Source organism: Marmota monax, unplaced genomic scaffold, assembly GCF_021218885.2.
Source record: "Marmota monax isolate L192 unplaced genomic scaffold, Marmota_monax_Labrador192_F-V1.1 WCK01_AAM20220418_F8-fsc00008, whole genome shotgun sequence".
Lineage (NCBI taxonomy): Eukaryota > Metazoa > Chordata > Mammalia > Rodentia > Sciuridae > Marmota > Marmota monax.
This window is the reverse complement of record NW_026694432.1, coordinates 27,515,855-27,532,978: the sequence shown is the minus strand read 5'-3', so window position 1 is coordinate 27,532,978 and position 17,124 is coordinate 27,515,855. Positions and strand designations below refer to the sequence as shown.

At 62.2% G+C, this 17,124-nt stretch overlaps 1 protein-coding gene across 7 annotated transcripts in view; it reads left to right on the top strand.

Annotated features, from left to right (window-relative positions):
• The window catches only part of Arhgef10l (Rho guanine nucleotide exchange factor 10 like), a 131,137-nt gene that overhangs the window by 44,974 nt on the left and 69,039 nt on the right, over positions 1-17,124 (top strand). For 4 of the 7 annotated variants that reach the window (XM_058571119.1, XM_058571120.1, XM_058571121.1 and 1 more), the window contains 3 exons: positions 5,909-5,984; positions 9,618-9,800; positions 10,547-10,580. In XM_058571119.1, coding sequence (XP_058427102.1) covers positions 5,909-5,984; positions 9,618-9,800; positions 10,547-10,580 — 293 coding nt within the window. Of the gene's footprint in view, positions 1-5,026; positions 5,049-5,500; positions 5,676-5,792; positions 5,812-5,908; positions 5,985-9,617; positions 9,801-10,546; positions 10,581-17,124 lie in introns of those variants that run through there. The other 3 variants (XM_058571124.1, XM_058571122.1, XM_058571123.1) reach the window with 3 other exon arrangements.

The following is a 17,124-nucleotide window of genomic DNA, read 5'->3' as shown; positions in this document are numbered from 1 at the left end:
CAGCCCAAGTTCATTGCCTCCCTCACTCCCCCAGAACCTCAGCTCCCCTGCACACCCATTTGACCTGCTGCTGAGCAAGGGCACGCGCAGCCAGGGCTGGGATCCACTCTGCCCCAGCCCCGGCCCCGGCTCTGGCCCGGAAGTGGGATGCTGTGCCCACCCGCTCTGCCCAGGCGCTGCCCTCAGGAAGTCTGGCCCAGGCGTCCCCCCAGAGCCTGCACCTGCTGGCCTCTGTGTCTGCTGCCAGGACAGGAGCCTGGGGCTCTCTTGGTTCTTGGCCCAGGGCCTCAGGTAGTAGGTGGCAGGTCAGGGAGGGAGAGTTGGACTCTCAGAGTGTCCCCAGAAGTTGTGCCTGAGGCCACTCACACTTCCTGTGTCAGTGCTCCTGGGGCTGGGCTGGGGCCGGAGCGGTCAGCCTCTGTAGTGGAGCCCGTGCCCACCTGGGTGGTGGTGGGTACACCGGGCCTCGGGCCTTGGGCTCCCTCCAGCTCCTGACTTCGCCTGGGTCTTGGGTGACCACAGACTCTTTCTCCAGCTCGACCTTCCTGGTGGCTTTGGGTCAGTCCCTTGGCTTCCTGGCTGTGCGCCCAGTGGCCGGCCGCCCCTCCGGCTTGGTTCTGGGTGTGCGGGCTCTGCTGGGGTGCGGCCCGGCCTCCAGTGACCTGGGAGGGAGGCGGCTTCCCGCTGTAGGTGGGGAGGCTGGGGCTCGGTCAGGTGGAGCAACTCCCGGCGCCCAGGTCCAGGGCTGCTGCCCTTTCTGTCTCCAGGCGTGCTCCAGGGTGCCGGGTTCTGGGGTTGCCCAGGATGTGGCCGGCAGAGAAGAGGGTGGGAACCTCAGTGAACATGAGCAGGGCGCTTCCCACACACCCGGCGGCCGTCAGCTCCCCTCCTGGACGACCCGGGGACAGAGGGGTTAATCCGTGGGGCTGGGAGAGGGAGCAGGCTGGGCCCTGAGCCTGGAGGCAGCCCCCTCTCTAGCTGTGTCCTCCAGGGCTGGCTTTGGTTTCCCAGGCAACCACCCCCAGGGGTCCCCCTGGCTGGGCCCCTGGGGCAGCTCCTTCCCATAGAGCCTTGGGGTGGGCCTCTGGCTGCCCCTGGCTGTCCCTGCCTGCAGATCATTGACCAGGCTGGCCTAGGAGGTCAGTGGTGGGGGCGAGGACTCGCTGTGGACAGAGCCTCCATTGTGTGAGGCCCCAGCCATTGACCCAGCCTTGCCCGCCCATGCTCTGCCTTCCCAGCAAAGAGGGGGGGACATTCTAGCGGCCCCCACCTCGGAAGCCCTTGGAGTGGCCCAGTGCCCTAGGCGAGGGGCGGGGTTGGGCTCTGCTATCCCTTTGGCACAGCTGGCCAGCCACCTCCAGGGACTCCCAGAGGGTCCCCCATGCCAGTCCCGCCATAGCCGTAGCACTGTGGGGACGGGCCCTCACTGCAAGCTCAGAACAGTCACATGACCGCAGGGACCTCCTGGGGCCTCTCTGGGCCTCTGGCTCCTCGTCTGGGATGGGAATTAAATCAGGTGAGCCTTAACACCCCACGGGGCCTGGGTCTGCTGTTATCTCCCTGTTTGTGACCCAGGCGGCTCTGCCGCTGCCAGGGCTCGGTTCAGCGGTCTGTGAGACGGGCGCCTCTGGCAGCAGAAGCCCTGGGCAGGGACCGTCCTTCAGAGTCCTGTGCTGCCTTACACCTGCCTCTTGGTGAGAGGGTAGGCGGTGCCTCCAGTGCGTGGGTTTTGTCCTGGCCTGTCACCGCTGAGCCCCTCCCCCACCCCCCCCACCTCGCGGGTTTGTTTTCTTCATTTTCCTGGATGAAGCCCTGGGACTCTCTCCAGAGTCCCTGGGAGTGTCCCCATCCAGAGTCTCCACTAGGTGGCCCTTGGTGCTCAGGGGCTGGGAGGGAGGATGGGTGGGGGTTCTGCCAGGTGCACAGCCGCTGTGGCCCCCCCCCCCCCAGGCGGGCTGTGGCCTCCTGCTTCCTGCTCCGCCCGGCCTCACCTCTTCTTCCTGGGCCCTGGGCTTCTGGGCCCGGCAGAGCCCCCGGGAGGGCTGCGGTCTCCAGCCTTCCCCTCCCACCACCTGTCCCCTTCTTCTGGGCTGAAACCCACACCTGCAGCTGCCCCAGCTCGGGCACCCAGGCAGGGGCAGTACCCAACCTCTTGGCTCAGTGTGGCAGCTGTCATCAAGGATGTCCCCTGGGCCAGTCCTGCTGACACTGAAATGTCAGACCCTGGCTCCGAGGGTCCCATCTAGTGAGGGACACTGACTAACGGGCTGTTCTCCAACCTGTGCGTCCCGGCTTCACCTGTGTCTTTGAAAATAGTCTCTGGGCCCCCAGCCAGCTGCACCCCGAATCAGAACCTCTAGCATCAAGCCTGGGGCCAGGTGTTTTTCCAAAGCTCTACCATCAGGATTGGGGACACTGTGGCCTGAGTCAAGGGAGGGCCCACAGAGCAGACACACTGGGTTTTGGGGGGTGAGTAGGCGTTTGCTAGTTGAGAGAGAATCGGGGGGAACACGCAGCCTGAAGGCCCAGGGCTGGGAGCGGGCTGTGGGACCACGGGGCTGCGGAAGTCCACCCCAGGCCAGCAGCTGCGGAGACCAGAGAGGCTGGGAGTCGGTGGAGGTGGAAGGGCCTTGCTTAGGGCCGGGGATCCATTCTGAAGGCCACAGGAAGAGTTTAAAGCAAGGGGTGAATGGTCAGGTTGTGGAGAGTCACCATGGAGCCAAGGAGGGGCACAGGTTGGCCAAATGCGTACCTAGGAGAGCTGAGAGCCAGAGGGACACGGGCATGTGGGGGCTCTGTCCTGACCAGCCCAGGCACCCGGTCTCCCCCTGCCACGCTGTTCCCCACTAGTTTCTGGCTTCCAGGAGAGGGGCACCTCTGAGGCCTGGCCTGGGATGGGTGCCTGGCCAGGGCCTGACCTTGTTTCCTGGGTGCAAGGTTGATGCAGGTGGGGGTTCCCTATGGGGCACATGGACTTGAAACCTAGAGGGTGGGGAGACCCAAGAGCAGTCGAGAAACACTTTGGTGGATCTGGGTGAGTGGCGGCGAGGGTGGTGGGAGGTGCCGCGGTGGGCTGCTCCCGCGTCCTGGGTCTCTGAGCTCAGTCTGCGCCTGCACGCGCTGCGGCCCTGAGCCGCTGGGGCTTCTTCCCTGGTCCCCTGGGCCTCCCTGTCTGAGCGCCGCCCCAGAGAGCCTGCTCCTCACATTTTGCACAGTGGAGGGGAAAGAGCCACCTGGGGCCTGCCTGCCTGCCTGTCTTGGCCGTCATTTTTCAAAAGGCCACCCCAAGAGGAGAACATCGAGGACCCGTTCCCCTGCACAGCGTGGTCAGCCTGGCCCTGACACGATGGCGCTGGTCACGTAATCCTCATGCCCTGGTGGGGAGGTGAGGAGGCCCTTCCCTGTTGCCGCAGCAGGTGCTCCAGCTGGGACCTGACCGCTCAGATCCCCCGGCCACAGTCCCTCCTCTTAACCAGGCCACGAGGCCCTGGGCAGGCCCCTCCCCTCCAGGCTGGTTTCCACCTGTGTAAAGCCATCCTGCCAGCCCGGGGCTGCTGTCTGAGTCCCTTGTGCTGCCCTGAGGCCTTGGCATCAGGTCCCCCTGTGAAAAGCAGATGGCGGCTGGACATAGCTTAGGGCAGGGTTTATCTAGCCTGCAGGAGGCCTGGGCTCCCTCCCCAGGACTGCAGAAAGCAAAGCAGTCAGGATGGTTATTCTCCCCTCCCACAGCGCTCCCTGTAGGGGGTCTGGGAAATTCAGAAAGAGAAGGTCTCCTGTGGCCCAGTGACCGGCCCAGTGACCGCAGGACTGCCAACATCCTGGAGCTCCCTTCCTGCCCTCTCCTTCTGCTTGTGAAACAGAACGGGAGTGGCTGGGCTTCCCTGCTCATTGGGCAGCCTCTGATTACTGGACGCCCCTTCTCTTCTTCCGCCTCCTCTTTTTTTTTTGTTAGTGGGGGTTAAACCGGAGTACTCTACTATTGAGCTACATCCCCAGACATTCTTACCTTGAGACACGGTCTTGCTAAGTTGCCCAGGCCAGCCTGGAACTTGAGACCCTCCTGCCTCGGCCTCCTGAGCTGCTGGGATTGCAGGCTGTGTCTGGCTTGGAGGCTGATTTCTGCAGATTGTTTTGAAATCATTACTGAGATTTACGTAAGAAAATCAGCAACGGCACAGAGGCCTGAGTCCTTTGTCTGAGTCCACATCCTCACCTTCACTCTTGCCTGCGGGGAATGTGTTCCGAGACCCCCGAGGGTGCCTGAAATGGTGGGTGGTGCTGAACTCTGGGTGGGCTGCACATGCGTGCCTGTGATGAAGTGCAGTTGGAAAGTAGCCACAGGAAGGGGTCAGCAGCAGTAGCCACCAATGACTCTGATGAACCTTGTGACCTTGTACCTTCAAGATATTGCACCCTGTTCATGGTCCTTCTGGGTGACCGGAGGTGATGGGATGTGGCTGCCTGCCTGAGGAGGGTAGTGACGTGGTGTTGGTCACTGTTGACCTGAGATCATGGAACCAGGTGAAGCCCCTGGACTGTGGGCCGTGGGCCGCTGAAACCGTGGAAGCAGAACACGGAGAAGGGGGCAGACGGCCGTGCAGATGCGCGAGTTGGCAAATCCATGGGATTGTTCGCAGGGATTCTGTTTTTATTTTTAGATATATGTATTTTTTAGTTGTAGTTGGATACGATACCTTTATTTTATTTATTTATTTTTATGTGGTGCTGAGGATCGAACCCAGGGCCTCGCCCGGGTACCGCTCTACCGCTGAGCCTGAGGGAGGAGTGGTTGCTTCTGGGGGTCAGGGCCTGGGGCGGGAGGGAGGCGGGGTAAGGTCGAACTTGAACCTTGACTCTTCCTAGCTGTGTGATCCAAGGCAAGTGACTTCCCTAGACTGGGCTCATTTTTCCTTCTATGGTTTGGACTCTTATAATAATAATATAATTCACATTTGTGAGGCTCTTAGAATAAAGCTCTGGATGCAGCAGGCACCACGTGAGTGTCACCGTTACTAATACTGCCATTCAGGCGCGCTCCGTTTTATTTGGTAAGCCAGTTAAAAATAAAGCCTTCAGGAATGGAAAGACAAACAGGCTGCGGCCAGTGGGCGGCGGGGCAGAGGGACTGGGAGGCCTCTGCTCTCCCTCCTGTCTAGGGAGAGCCCCCAGCTCAGGGCCAGAGGTGGAGGAGGGGAGGGGCGGACCCTCCCTCACTGCGTGGCAGGGGCATCTGGCAAGGGTGCTCAGGACCCAGGAGCCCCCCGGCAGGAGCCTCCTGGGTGTGTGAGCCCCCCGTGGGGTGGGCGGCGCTGCCTGGGCTGGGAGAAGCCGCCGGAGCTGGGAGCACTTGGGGCCCTGTCTTGTGCCAGCACCTCTGCAGCCCTTTCCTTCCCTACACCCTTGTGCCAAGGCCGGGTGGCCCCTTGCCAGCTGGCCAAGCCCGAGGGGCAGGACAAGGCCGAGAGAGTGGCCTTCAGCGGGCTGCAGAGGGACTGGTGAGAGCCGGCAGCTGAGGGAGCCCTGGCAACCGGGCCGCCCGCAGGAGGAAGTGTCTGTCAGCCACACTATGGGCTGTGGTGGCCCAGGCTGAGTCCGCCTGGCCCTGGCCCGAGGGCACCAGGAGGGACCCTCCGCTGGACTGCGGTGCCCATGAGCCCTGGGGAGCAGACAGGAAGGTCTGGGCAGCGGTGGCTTCTGGGAAGCTGGGCCGTGGTGGGGCAGCAGCTGGCTCTTCCCTGGGTTAATGATTCGCGCTGGGTGGAGGCTGGGCCCCTTCTGGGGCTGCCCCAAGCCTGGGAGCTGCTGGGAAGTGTGAGAGCCCCGCCTGCGCGTGAAGGCCCCCCCCCCTTCTTGGCCCAAACTTCAGCCTCCAGTGCCATTTAATTGGATTTCTGGCCTCTTCCCACAGGTGAGCCGGACAGCACTGGCCCGAGCTGGACCCTGTCTGATGGCTTCCTCCGACACTCCTCCACAGCCTGCCGTAGGTACGGTGCCCACGCTCTCCCTGCCCTGCTGCCCGCCTCACCTGGGGCCTTGCGGGCCTGGCAGATGGCACTGGCCCCATGCCATTGAGCTCCGGTCAGCTTTGGAGCACACTGAGCTGACTGGCACGAGAGCCCAGGACCTCGGGCCACCAGTCCTGTGCTTGCCCCGCCTGGGCTCCTCGTCCCCTGAACGCAGCTTCCTCCCCTCAGAGCCGGTGCCAGGAAGGGCCCCGTGGGGGGACGGTAGCATGGGCTCTGGGGCTGAAGCTTGGATGCTGAGGGACAGGGCTGGGCCATGAGGGCAGGTCCTCTGGCAGCCCCAGTGTTGCCCGACTGAGGGGGAAAAAGAGGCAGAAAACACCCTTAAACTCACAAAATCATTCCCTGTTTGTCTGGAGTCTGGTCCAATGTCCAGTGCTTACTTGGAAGCCAGGGCCAGGGCGCCGCTCCTTCAGGCAGAGTCCAGGTGCTGCCCTGGAGGACCCAGGCCATGTGGCCCCCGGGTGCCGCCTGCTGTCCTCCCACCCTGCCATGGGGAGGCAGGTGGCTGGGAAGGGCTTTGTTCATCTCCCAATTACCCGGGGCTGGGCTGCCAGGCTCTCCCTTCAGATAAGGAGCCCCGTCTGGCTGGCAGGAGGGCGGGCGGCCTAGAGAAAGAGCGCCTCCAGCCACGCCTGGGACTGGGGTGTCCCCTTCCTTCTCCCTCCAAGAGAACCGAGGTGGCGGTGACGGGAGAGGTGGCTGTGACCGGGTCCATTCTATTCTGCTCAGCAGATGTGGGCAAACACGGTTTGCGGCAGCTGTGACCATGCTGGCCCCTGCCGCCTGGCAGGACGGGCCTTTGCCGTTCGGGGTCCTGTGAGAGCCCCTGTCTGAGTGCGACTCCAGCTCCTGAGGAGGGTCCCCTGGTCCAGCTGCCCTTCCCTTGGCTCCTGTCTTCAGCCTGCTGGGCACCCTGCTCCTGTCCCCGCCTGGGCCTGGAACATGTCCCCTTTGGGGCACAGCAGGTCCCTTGTCCCCAGGGCTCCGCGTGGGCAGCCTTTCACCAGGGGCTTCCCGGAGGCCAGGAGCTGCACTCAGCCTCTCAGACTGTCTGTGGGGCGTGGTGCTTGGTGTCCTCTGCCATGTCCTCTCCTGGCCACAGCCAGCCCCTGGATACCAGGGCCTGGTCTTCCTTCCCCTCAGACTCCCGGGCCAGGGGCTGTGGCAGCTGGCCCTCGATGAGTGGACGGCAGTGACGGGCAGCTGAGGTTCTGTGCTCCTAAGGGAGGAGGTACAGGGGTGTCCTGAGTCCTCTCCTGAGTGGGAGGGACTGCCCCTCCCACCAGGCTGACGGCTGTGGTGACAGAGACCATGTGACAGGAGGCCTGAGGGTGATGGTGCAGTGACAGTGACAGTGGTGGTCAGTGGGAGCCTCGTGGTGAGGACGGTGGCCAGGAGCACCCACCAGGCACCTGGGGGCTGACCCCGCCTGGAGCAGCCGTTGCTGCTGCCGCTTCCCAGACCAGCGGGGTGAGCTCAGGGGGGCAGGGACCCCACACTCAGGCACCAGCACCAGGGACAGCTGGGGTCTGAGCTGAGCCCTGATGGCCTGGCCTAAAGCCGGGGTCACTGTGGCCACACCATCTTTCCCTGCAGGGAAACCCCACCCTCACCCCACCCAGCAGCTTCAAGGGCACCCAAGGTTAGGCAAGCCGGAGTCGGTGGGATGAGCTGACCAGCCGTGGTGGGCAGGGACCTTGTGGACATTGACTTCAGTGTTTAAAAACCTTTAAAACCACAACCCATAGACGTGGGAACACGAGTGTGTGTGTGTGTGTGTGTGTGCATGAGCGTGTGAGTGTGTGCGTGTGTGCATGTGTATGCGTGTATGGGTGTGTGCAGCAGGTGCTCACTGTGTGCCTGCCCTGTGCTGGGCCCTGCATTAGAGCCACGGTGCAACAGGAACAAAACTGAGAAAGCCCCCTGTCCCAGAGGAGACAGACGGGGAGGAAGTGACGTCATGTGCTGGTACAGGTCAAAAGCAAGCAGGCAAGGTCAGCAGGGACTCAGGGTCTCAGGGCAGCTGCACTGAGGGGGACACATAGTGAAGAGCTGAGGGGGTCTGAGTGGACGAAGATACGCAGGGAGGATGTTCTAGGCCCAGGTTCGGCAGTGCCAAGGTCCTGAGGCAGGCCAGGCCTGGCACGTTCACATGCTGCAGGGGGGCCCGTGTGGCTGGAGAGGCGGGAGCAAGGGGAGAGAGGGAGGGTCTACACCCGTGGGCACACGCAGGACGGAACTGACTGGTTCAGCTGCGAGGCCATGGGTGCTTCAGGGACGGCTACAGGGCTGCACCTCAGGCTCCCAGTGAGTTTCTTTACTCCTGGGGAAGGAGCTGGTGTCTCAGGCCACTTCACTGACCAGAGGAGGCCCCCAACAGGAGGGTCTGGGTCCCTTCAATGGCCTTAATCTGGTCATAATGTCTCAGGAAGGGGGGACTCTACCCTACAGCCCAGCAACTGAGGAAACAGTGTCTTGATTTGAGACATTTACACCTAAAATGTTCTGCTCTGGGGACCTTGGGGCCCCTGGGGGCATGATCTGAGATTTTCTAGCTGGAGAGACCGCTGGGGTCAGATGTGGTCTTGTCCCGTCTGCAGGCCCTGCACCCTTATCTGTCCACCCTCCCCCATCATCCACTCACCTCTGCATGGACCTGACAGTCCTGTCCTCCAGGGTCTCAGGCAGGGAGGGGGACAGTCATCACAACAGGCCTAACTGTCCTTGACTTTTATGTAACCTGCCCCAGAGGTTCTTAGTCAGGTGATTGTGACCCCCAGGGGGATCGTGGCAATATCGGGAGACATTTTTAGTTGTCACAACTGGAAGGTGCCGCTGTCCTGTGGTGGTAGAGCCAGGCTGCTGCTGAGCACCTCACTGTGCGCAGGGGCCCCACAGTAGGGCTGTCCCGTCACCTGTGGGGTCAGCTCTGTTGGTCGGCACATTGGTCTGGGGGCCTGGGGCGCCTGGGGGGCTGGTGTAATTCCCTGCCTGGGAGGAGACCAGGCGCAGGGTGGGGTGCCGCGGACACACGGGCACAGCGCCCAGCCCACTTGGTTGAGCGGTTGGCGGTGCCCCAGGGGCTGTGCAGGCTGTTGAGGGGGCTGCTCAGCTGTGCAGACTCGGGAAGCCAGACCCCGATGCCCTGGGCCTTGGGCTCGGGTCCCTGCCCCTGCTCAGCAGTAGGCCCTAGTACCTAGCGGGATCTGCTTGGAGCCAGGAGAAGTGCCCCTGCAGGACGCTTGTCTGCTCATCTGCACCAGCCAGAGTGCACCCCACAGGGCACACGCAGCCACACGTGTCCCACACGCATGTGCAGGGACACCTCCGGAAAGGCTTGTGGCCCGCAGAACAGGGAAGGTGAGAGGAGGACAGACTGGCCAGGTGTTCACGGCCCTCTGGCGTGGCCTGGGCTTGCTCCCTCCCCGTCTCCGCTAACCTGCTCAGGGACCCGACTGGCCCCGCCTGGACACCTAGGAGCATAGCAGGACCATCCCGCCTGGTTCCCTGGCTCAGAGCGGCGCTCCACTGACCACCCTCCCTCTGCGGAGCCCGAGGCCTGCAGCCCGATGATTACCTCCTCTCCTGCAGGAGACCCGCTGCTTCCGGGAGTCCCAGGCCCCTCCCCCGAGGCGGAGGAAGACCCCGGGGAGGCCTTTGAGTTCGAGGACAGTGATGAAGAGGACATCAGCGCAGGCCTGCGTGTTCCCTGCCCTGCCCCTGAGAGGGATGCAGAGCCGCATCTGATCCACTGTGACTCTGCCCCCTGCACGGGTGAGGTGTTTCTGGGGACCTTGGGGCCCGAGTTGCAGGTGTCTGGACCCCCTGGGTGCAGAGAGCTAGTGAGGAAACTCTGCTCTCATGAATGGCTGGTGGCCCTCTGCTGTCCCCAGGAAGCAGGAAGGGGCTGCTGGGAAGACACTGCATTCCTTGCTTCCTTTGGGATGGGATTCCAGGCGTTCCTGCAACATCTGGCTCACGTTGGCACTTTGTAAATGGATGAGCTTGGCCCGGGTTTTGCTGTGGAGACCGTTGCTGCCCGGCGCTGGTCTCTGAAGCCCTCGGGGCAGCTCCTCCCCAGGTCTCCTCTGGTCGGCCTGGGGGGCAGTGGCCCTGGGCGGGGGTGGGGTGGCTCTGATAAGGGCGGCTGTTAGTGATGGCTGCCGGGCTCTTAGATTCTGTCATCTGGGACAGACTCTGGGGACCAGACCAGCCGGAACTTCCTGCAGGCTGGGGACAGCGGGCTCTTTGAGGCGTGGGGGCTGGGGAGGCTGGGCAGGCCTCGCTGGTTCTGGCTGGGGTAGGGCTGCAGGCCGGGGGCCGAGGCCGGGTGAGGGTGGGACAGGTAGGGAGCTGAATCACTGAGCAGTGGCTGGGGGAAGGGAGGCGGGAACCCAGCAGGCACCCAGGGCCAGGTCCCTGTCCCCAGCGCCCCCAGAGAGGCGGGGACAGGGCGGGATGGGCCCAGTCCGGGCCCAGCCTCCTGCCTGACCAGCTTTCCCTGTGCTCCTCTCCTGCAGACCCGGCCCCGGCTGCTGAACCATCGCAGACAGAGTAAGTGGACCTCAGTGGTCAGAGAAAGGCGACTGGGCAGGGCGGGAGCAGGGGGAGCTGAGCCAGAGACAGGTCTTGGGTCTTGGGCTGAGGAGGATGGGGTCTCGCGGGAGCCTTCACGCAGGACAGCTCAGTGCCTGCGGGCGTGCGGTCACTTACGTGGTCTCCTCCTTTCTTTAGCCCTGAAGTCTGTGGAATGACCGAGAGCAGGGCTGGCCCTAGACCCTGTTGGTGGCCCTGGTGGAGTCACAGAACTCCCCCAGGGTCTGCCTGTCCTACCTACCACGGAAACAGGGAGAGCCCGTGCCCTGGGCTCTGAGAGCCGGGTGGGTGCCCTCCTGCGGCTTGTGGGGACGCTGCCCTCTGTACCTGGATGCCGGGTGCTGCGTCCTGACCCTTCAAGCACTAACCCCCAGGCCTCGGATTCTGGGTTTCTCATCTGTGAAACAGACCGTGGGTGCTTCTCCTGGGCATGCCTGGCCTCTGCAGGGCACTCAGGCAGTCAGTTTGAATACTGTCCCTCTGTGCCGACCTGCTCTGGGCTGAAAGCCGAGGCCTCTCAGGTTGATGGCGCTCACAGGCTTCTTTTCTAAGCAGTGAGGGGTCCAGGCCCCAGTTAGTGGCCAGGGCATCAGGGACTGAGTGTAAGTCCTGGCTGTCCTGGTGGTGGGGTGCTGGACCTTCCCTTTGTTTTTTTGGGGCCCGCGGTGCATAATTCTCCAGCAGGTGACTTGCCGCCAGGAGGTCTCTTGAGATGCAAATCTAGGTCCTGGTCCCCACCAGGAGGGAGCCCTTGTTTGTGCTCACTTGCTGTCCAGGGTGGGCGGACCCTGGTCTTGTGCCTTGTAATTAGTGCAGAGTGAGGGGCCAGCCTGTCCTCCCTGATGAGGAAGCCCAGTGAATCAGCCGCCAGCGGCCCTGCCCCTGGCCAGGGCGTCCTGCCACGGCAGGGTCCTCCAAGGGATCAGAGCCTCCAGGGAGTGCAGTGAGTGCAGCTGCAGAGACTCACAGTGGGCCACAGTGGAGGGCTTGGTTGGGGGTCCGATCCCTGACGAGTGACTTCTGGGGATGGGGAGGGGAGGGTGAGTGTCCGTGTAGAGGCGGCCCCTGGGCAGAGGCCGGGGAGCAGCGTGGCGGGGAGCAGGGCGCCCTCCCTGCCCGCTCTTGGCCCTCTGCGGCTGCCACCAGTTCCCCTGAGCCTGGGGCAGGAGTGCTGCTTTCCCTCGGTGCCCAGTGGTCCTGCTGTGTCCTGGGACCTGGCTCCTGAGCTCAGCCTCGGTGACTCTGCAGCCAGGTCACATGTCAGGCTGGCGCTGAGCGCCATGCTGAGGCCAAGTGACCTAGTGGCCCTAGAGTGGCTGTGCACTGCCTTGTCATCCTGTTGGTCAGGTGCTTAGGGTCTTTCAGAGGGAGCTGTGGTTCAGGCACGAGGGGACTCAGCCTCCCCTTTAACCCTCTCAGTGCCACTCCAGTGCCCCGAGGTTAACCTGGCTCCCTGAGCCCTGTCTCCTGGAGGCAGCAGCTCAGCTCTTCCTTGCTGTGTGGCTTTGGATGCCTGGGAACCTCTCTGAGCCTGTTTTCCCCGTGTGTTGGGTGGATGATAACATCCCACCTGGAGCCACAGTGAGCTCCGGTCTCTTCTAAGTGTGGGTGACCTTGGCTTCTGCCCTGGCTCTCTGTGCACTGGGGATGCTTCCCAGGGATGGCCTGAGGGTGGAGTCTGTGCGCCCTGCGCCTCCCACTCAGGCTGGGCCCGCCTCTCCCTGAGACAACACTGAATGAGTGTCACTTGTCACTTTGTAGGGCGCTTACTGTCAACAGGCAACAGGGCGGTTACTGTCCCTTGCTGAATGCCATTCATGGGACGCGCTCCCCCTGCAGAGGCGCCTGAGGAGCCCTTTCACCTCACACCCAGGGGCTGCAGGGCACCTCCTGACTTCCATCCAGAGCCCTCACGCTGCTCTGTCCCTCCTGGGTCCTGTTGACCAAGTGGCAGCCGTGTCCCTGGGGTGGTTTTCCTCTGAGGACCTCTGGGAGGAGAATCACCAGGTCATTTTCTCATCCAGGAGAAAAGGAAACAAAATTTTTCTTTTCTTTTTTTTTTTTTTTTAACTTCCCCAAAGCTGACCACTGAGCAAACATTGGTTTTAAAACACAGGTCTCAGCCAGGTGTGGCGGGTGCACCTGATTCCTGAGGCTGGAGGCTCACAAGTTCCAGGCCAGGCTGGGCAACTAGTGGGACCGCGTTTCCAAATAAAAACAGTAAAGACGGGGGCTGGAAACGGGCGCTCCTGGTCCGTCCCGGTGCTGCCAACAGACCGGGAACCACCCCCAGGTCTCTGAGGACACTCCAGCTCTCTGGCTGTGTTTTTCCCACGGCCCCGCGGAGAGCTTGGGAAACGGTCTGGGCCTTGCTGGGCTGCCTACCTGGCCTCTACCTTCTGACTCCCGGAGACCAGCCACACAGCCAGAGCACCTCTGAAGCTGGACACTTGACTCTGGCAGCTGGCAGGGCCAGGGCATGGGCCAGAGGAAAGGGGAAAAGGCCCTGGAGGGGTCCAGTGCCCAGGTCCACAGAGCAGAGTCACCAGAGACTTCTGGGCAGATGCTGAGCCTGTACCCAGTGCCCAGTGCACACGTCTGTGTGCTCACCACTTGGAGTCGGGGAGGCTGGCACTGTCCCTGATACCCGTCTTGCTGAACAGCCCCCGAGGCTTGGAGATGGGAACCAAGTTCCCGAATCCCCTCGAGCTGGTAGATGGTGGGATCAGGAGCCTCTGCAGGCCTGGCCTCTGCTGGTGGACTCTGGCACCTGTGCCCTGGTGACCACCCTCCATCTTGACCTCTCGCTGAGGAAACCCTGGTTAAGGACTGGTCCCGAGCAGCAGGGCTGGCGTCCAGCTCCCGTGTTTCCCCTGGAGCCAGGCCAGCCGCCCACCCCTGGTCCAGCCCTGGACACCTCACCCGCCCTGTGGACTGGTTTGCTTTTCCTGCCTGGTGTTGCCCCCTGCCCCCACCTCAGCATTGCCCAGTGGCTGAGGGTCCAGATTCCTGGCCTAGGCAGGGGACACTGGCTCCCTGGAGTTTCCTGTCCCTCCCTTCCTGGGCTAATCTGGATGAGGCAGATTGTGTTGTCCCTTGGTTGGAGTCTGTCACCTGGGGCCTGGGGCCTGAGAGAGGAATGGGCAGTTGGATTCCTGGGGGCCAGGGGGCCAGGAGCTGAGTCGGTCAGCCAAGAGGCCAGGCTGGTGAGGCAGTGTTGGAACAGAATGGACATGGGGCACCGGGGGGCTTCCTGGCAGCCTGGCCCTGGCCATGGCTTCCAAGGCTCCTGCGTGTGGGAGGACGGGGACTCTTGGGAGGGGCAGGACATCAGGCTGGAGCGTCCCCCCAACCCCTAGAGGACTTTTCCATGTCACCACAGGCCTCATGGGGAGCTGTTTGAAATCCTGGGCTTCTCCGTACACCTGCTGTCCCCAGTCTGGAGCAATGAGCCTCCTGGGCCCTGTCCCGCAGGCCTGAGGCCAGACAGGGCCCAGCTTTCCTCCAGTGGAAGGTATCGGGGCCCAGGACCCTCTTTCCATTGAGGGCCCCTCTCTGGCTACGACAGCCCTTAGACTGGAAGGGCTCTGCCGGTTCTCTTCTCCACCCTGGCTCCAGGTTGTCTGTTTCCACATCAGAGCCGTGACCTTTGGCTCCCAGGCCCTTTCAGAGCCCAGCTCGGAAGGCACCAGACTTTCCCTGAGGACGGTGCCTGTGGTGAGCCTGTTGGTGTGTCCAGTGCCCCACTGTAGAGCCCCGTGGCTCGTTGATCTTGCATCCCCAGCACCTGGGACAGGGGACTCATTGCTCACAGCATCCAGGTGCAAGGCTTCACGGTTCACACAACCCTGCCCACACCATCTCATGACCACTTTGGCAGGCAGGACAGTGGCCGCCACCCCACAGCTGTCATCTCCTAATCCCCAGAACCTGCCATGCAGTGGCAAAGGGACTTCGCAGATGTGATTTAAGGGACTGATCCTGAGATGGGGATGATTCTGGCTTCTCTGAATGGGCCTGGTGTCCTCACCAGGGTCCTCCTAAGAGGGAGGCAGGAGGTCAGAGTTTGAGAGGTGGAAAGGGGCTACCCGCGAGCTCTGGAGGTGGAGGACGGACCGTGAGCCAAGGGATGCACCTGCCTAAGCCTCGGTTTCCCCTCCATAAAGAGGAGAGTGCAGACCCACCTGGGGCAGCTGCAGGGAGGAAGACTGAGATGGAAAGGACCCCATGCTTGGTCATGGAGTGTCTTGATGTCACTGTCTCCAAAGCAAGCGAGGCTTGAACAGTGTGCAGCTCTGTCCAAGGCAGACTCTGGGTACAAGGGACCCCGGGATGTTAATTCTTGTTAATTTTTATTGTCATGGTGCTGGGGATTGAGCCCAGGGCCTCCCTTGGGCATGCCGAGCCCTGGCTCTACTCCTGAGCCACACCCCGGCGCCTGGTCAGTCCCTCCTGAGCTGACCTGAGGTACGTTTCCTTCTTCCCTCCCTGCGGCCCTCCCTGCTCTTCTTCCTTTCTGTAAAAGTCAGACATATTTACTCTGGAAAAATCAGGAAGTCAGAACATGATGGGCTGCGGCTTCGCTCCCTCCTCTGGTGTCTCTGAGGCCTCTGTGCCCGTGTCCAGGGGACAGTTGTTGTTGTTTTTTTCTTTCTACGGAGCTGTGGCTTTCCTGCACTTGCTGTTTCGTGGCTCACTAAGTTTTTCCCTCTATGACCTATGGTGACATTCCCATGGGACCTGCGTTCTACAACACCCACGTGACTCTATAACGTCCCGGGTCCCTGCTGTTCATGGTTAAGTGTTGAAGCAAGGAGGGTCCATGGGTGGTCCCCAGTGCCCCCTAAGCCTGGCTGAGCTCTTCTGAGCAGCAGGGCTTCAGCACCTTTGGGTGCCCCTGCAGGTGTCGGCGGCTCAGGGAAGTAGCTCCTAGAGATCAGGGCTCTGGCCACTCCCTAGAGCAGCTCCCACTCCTGTTCCTGGACAGACCTGCCCCCTGCTGACCCTCGACCTGGGGTCACACTCTCCTTGATGTGCTGTCACCCTCACCCCGGGACAACACTGCTCATTTCTGGTACGAGCTGAAGCTTGGATCTCCAATAGTGCAGGTGACTGAGACCCACTCTGCCCAGATGGGTGGCAGCCAGCCACAAGTGGCCATCCAGAATGAAATTTAACCTAAAGTTAAATAAGAGTTCAACCCCTTCATGTTTCAGGTGCTCAGTAGTTACAAGTGGCTGGTGGCCACCGTGCTGGACGGCACACGGGAACTGTCCTTCACAACCGATGGCACTGGATTACCTGGGAGGCAGTGGGTGTGGTGGCAAGTGCCCAGCTTGGAGCCAGCCAAGCTGGTGTCATGGCCTGGCTCTGCCAGGGGCATCTTTACTCACCCTCAAAGTGGGGCTGCTGGGAGGGGAGCAAGGGGCCTGGCTCGCAGTAGGTGCCAACAGCCTAAATCCCTCCTCTTGAATGACTTTAGATTTAAGAAATGTTGTGGAGGCCATTCACAGTGTGCCCTTCTCCAGGTCCCCACCGTTAACCCCTGCCATGTCCCAGGGATCGTCGCCCAAACTAGGAAACCAGGCCGGCTCGCTGCTGCCCACAAGCCCCTGACTTCCTGTGCTCCCACAGGGTTTCCACGTGCCAGGATCCAGCCAAGGGCCCACGTGGGTTCCAGGGTCACCTCTCCCCAGGGCCCCCAGCTGGGGTGCTTCTCCTTCTGCTTGGCCTCCATGCGGAGCGAGCCCGGGTGTTCGTAGGCAGCCCCTGGTGCCGGTTTGCCTGGTCTTCCTCTCACGACCACGCAGGATGTGGGGTCAGGGTGAAGGTGCCTTGGAGGGGAGGTGCCCGTCTCTTCAGGAGCATGCAGCCCCGAGGGGCGTCCCTGGAGATGCTGCCTCGATGGCCGGTTCGGATGGCCCTGGCTGGCCTTCTCCACACTCCGTTTGCTTGTCTGCCCTTGGAAAGCCGTCGCTGGTCCCCTCAGGGGTGGGTGTTGAGCTCTCCCTCCAGGTGTAGGCTTCAAAGTTCTGGAGTCCTGCAGGAGCCGGAGGCAGGGGTGTCCTGTGGGACCTGGAGGGAAGATGCTCCTCGCACAGAGGGCCACGCTTGGGACCTAACAGAGGGCCATGCTTGGGACCTAACACAGAGGGCCAGGGCTTGGGACCTAACAGAGGGCCATGCTTGGGACCTAACACAGAGGGCCAGGGCTTGGGACCTAACACAGAGGGCCACGCTTGGGACCTAACACAGAGGGCCAGGGCTTGGGACCTAACACAGAGGGCCACGCTTGGGACCTAACACAGAGGACCAGGGCTTGGGACCTAACACAGAGGGCCATGCTTGGGACCTAACACAGAGGACCAGGGCTTGGGACCTAACACAGAGGGCCATGCTTGGGACCTAACACAGAGGGCCACGCTTGGGACCTAACACAGAGGGCCAGGGCTTGGGACCTAACACAGAGGGCCATGCTTGGGACCTAACACAGAGGACCAGG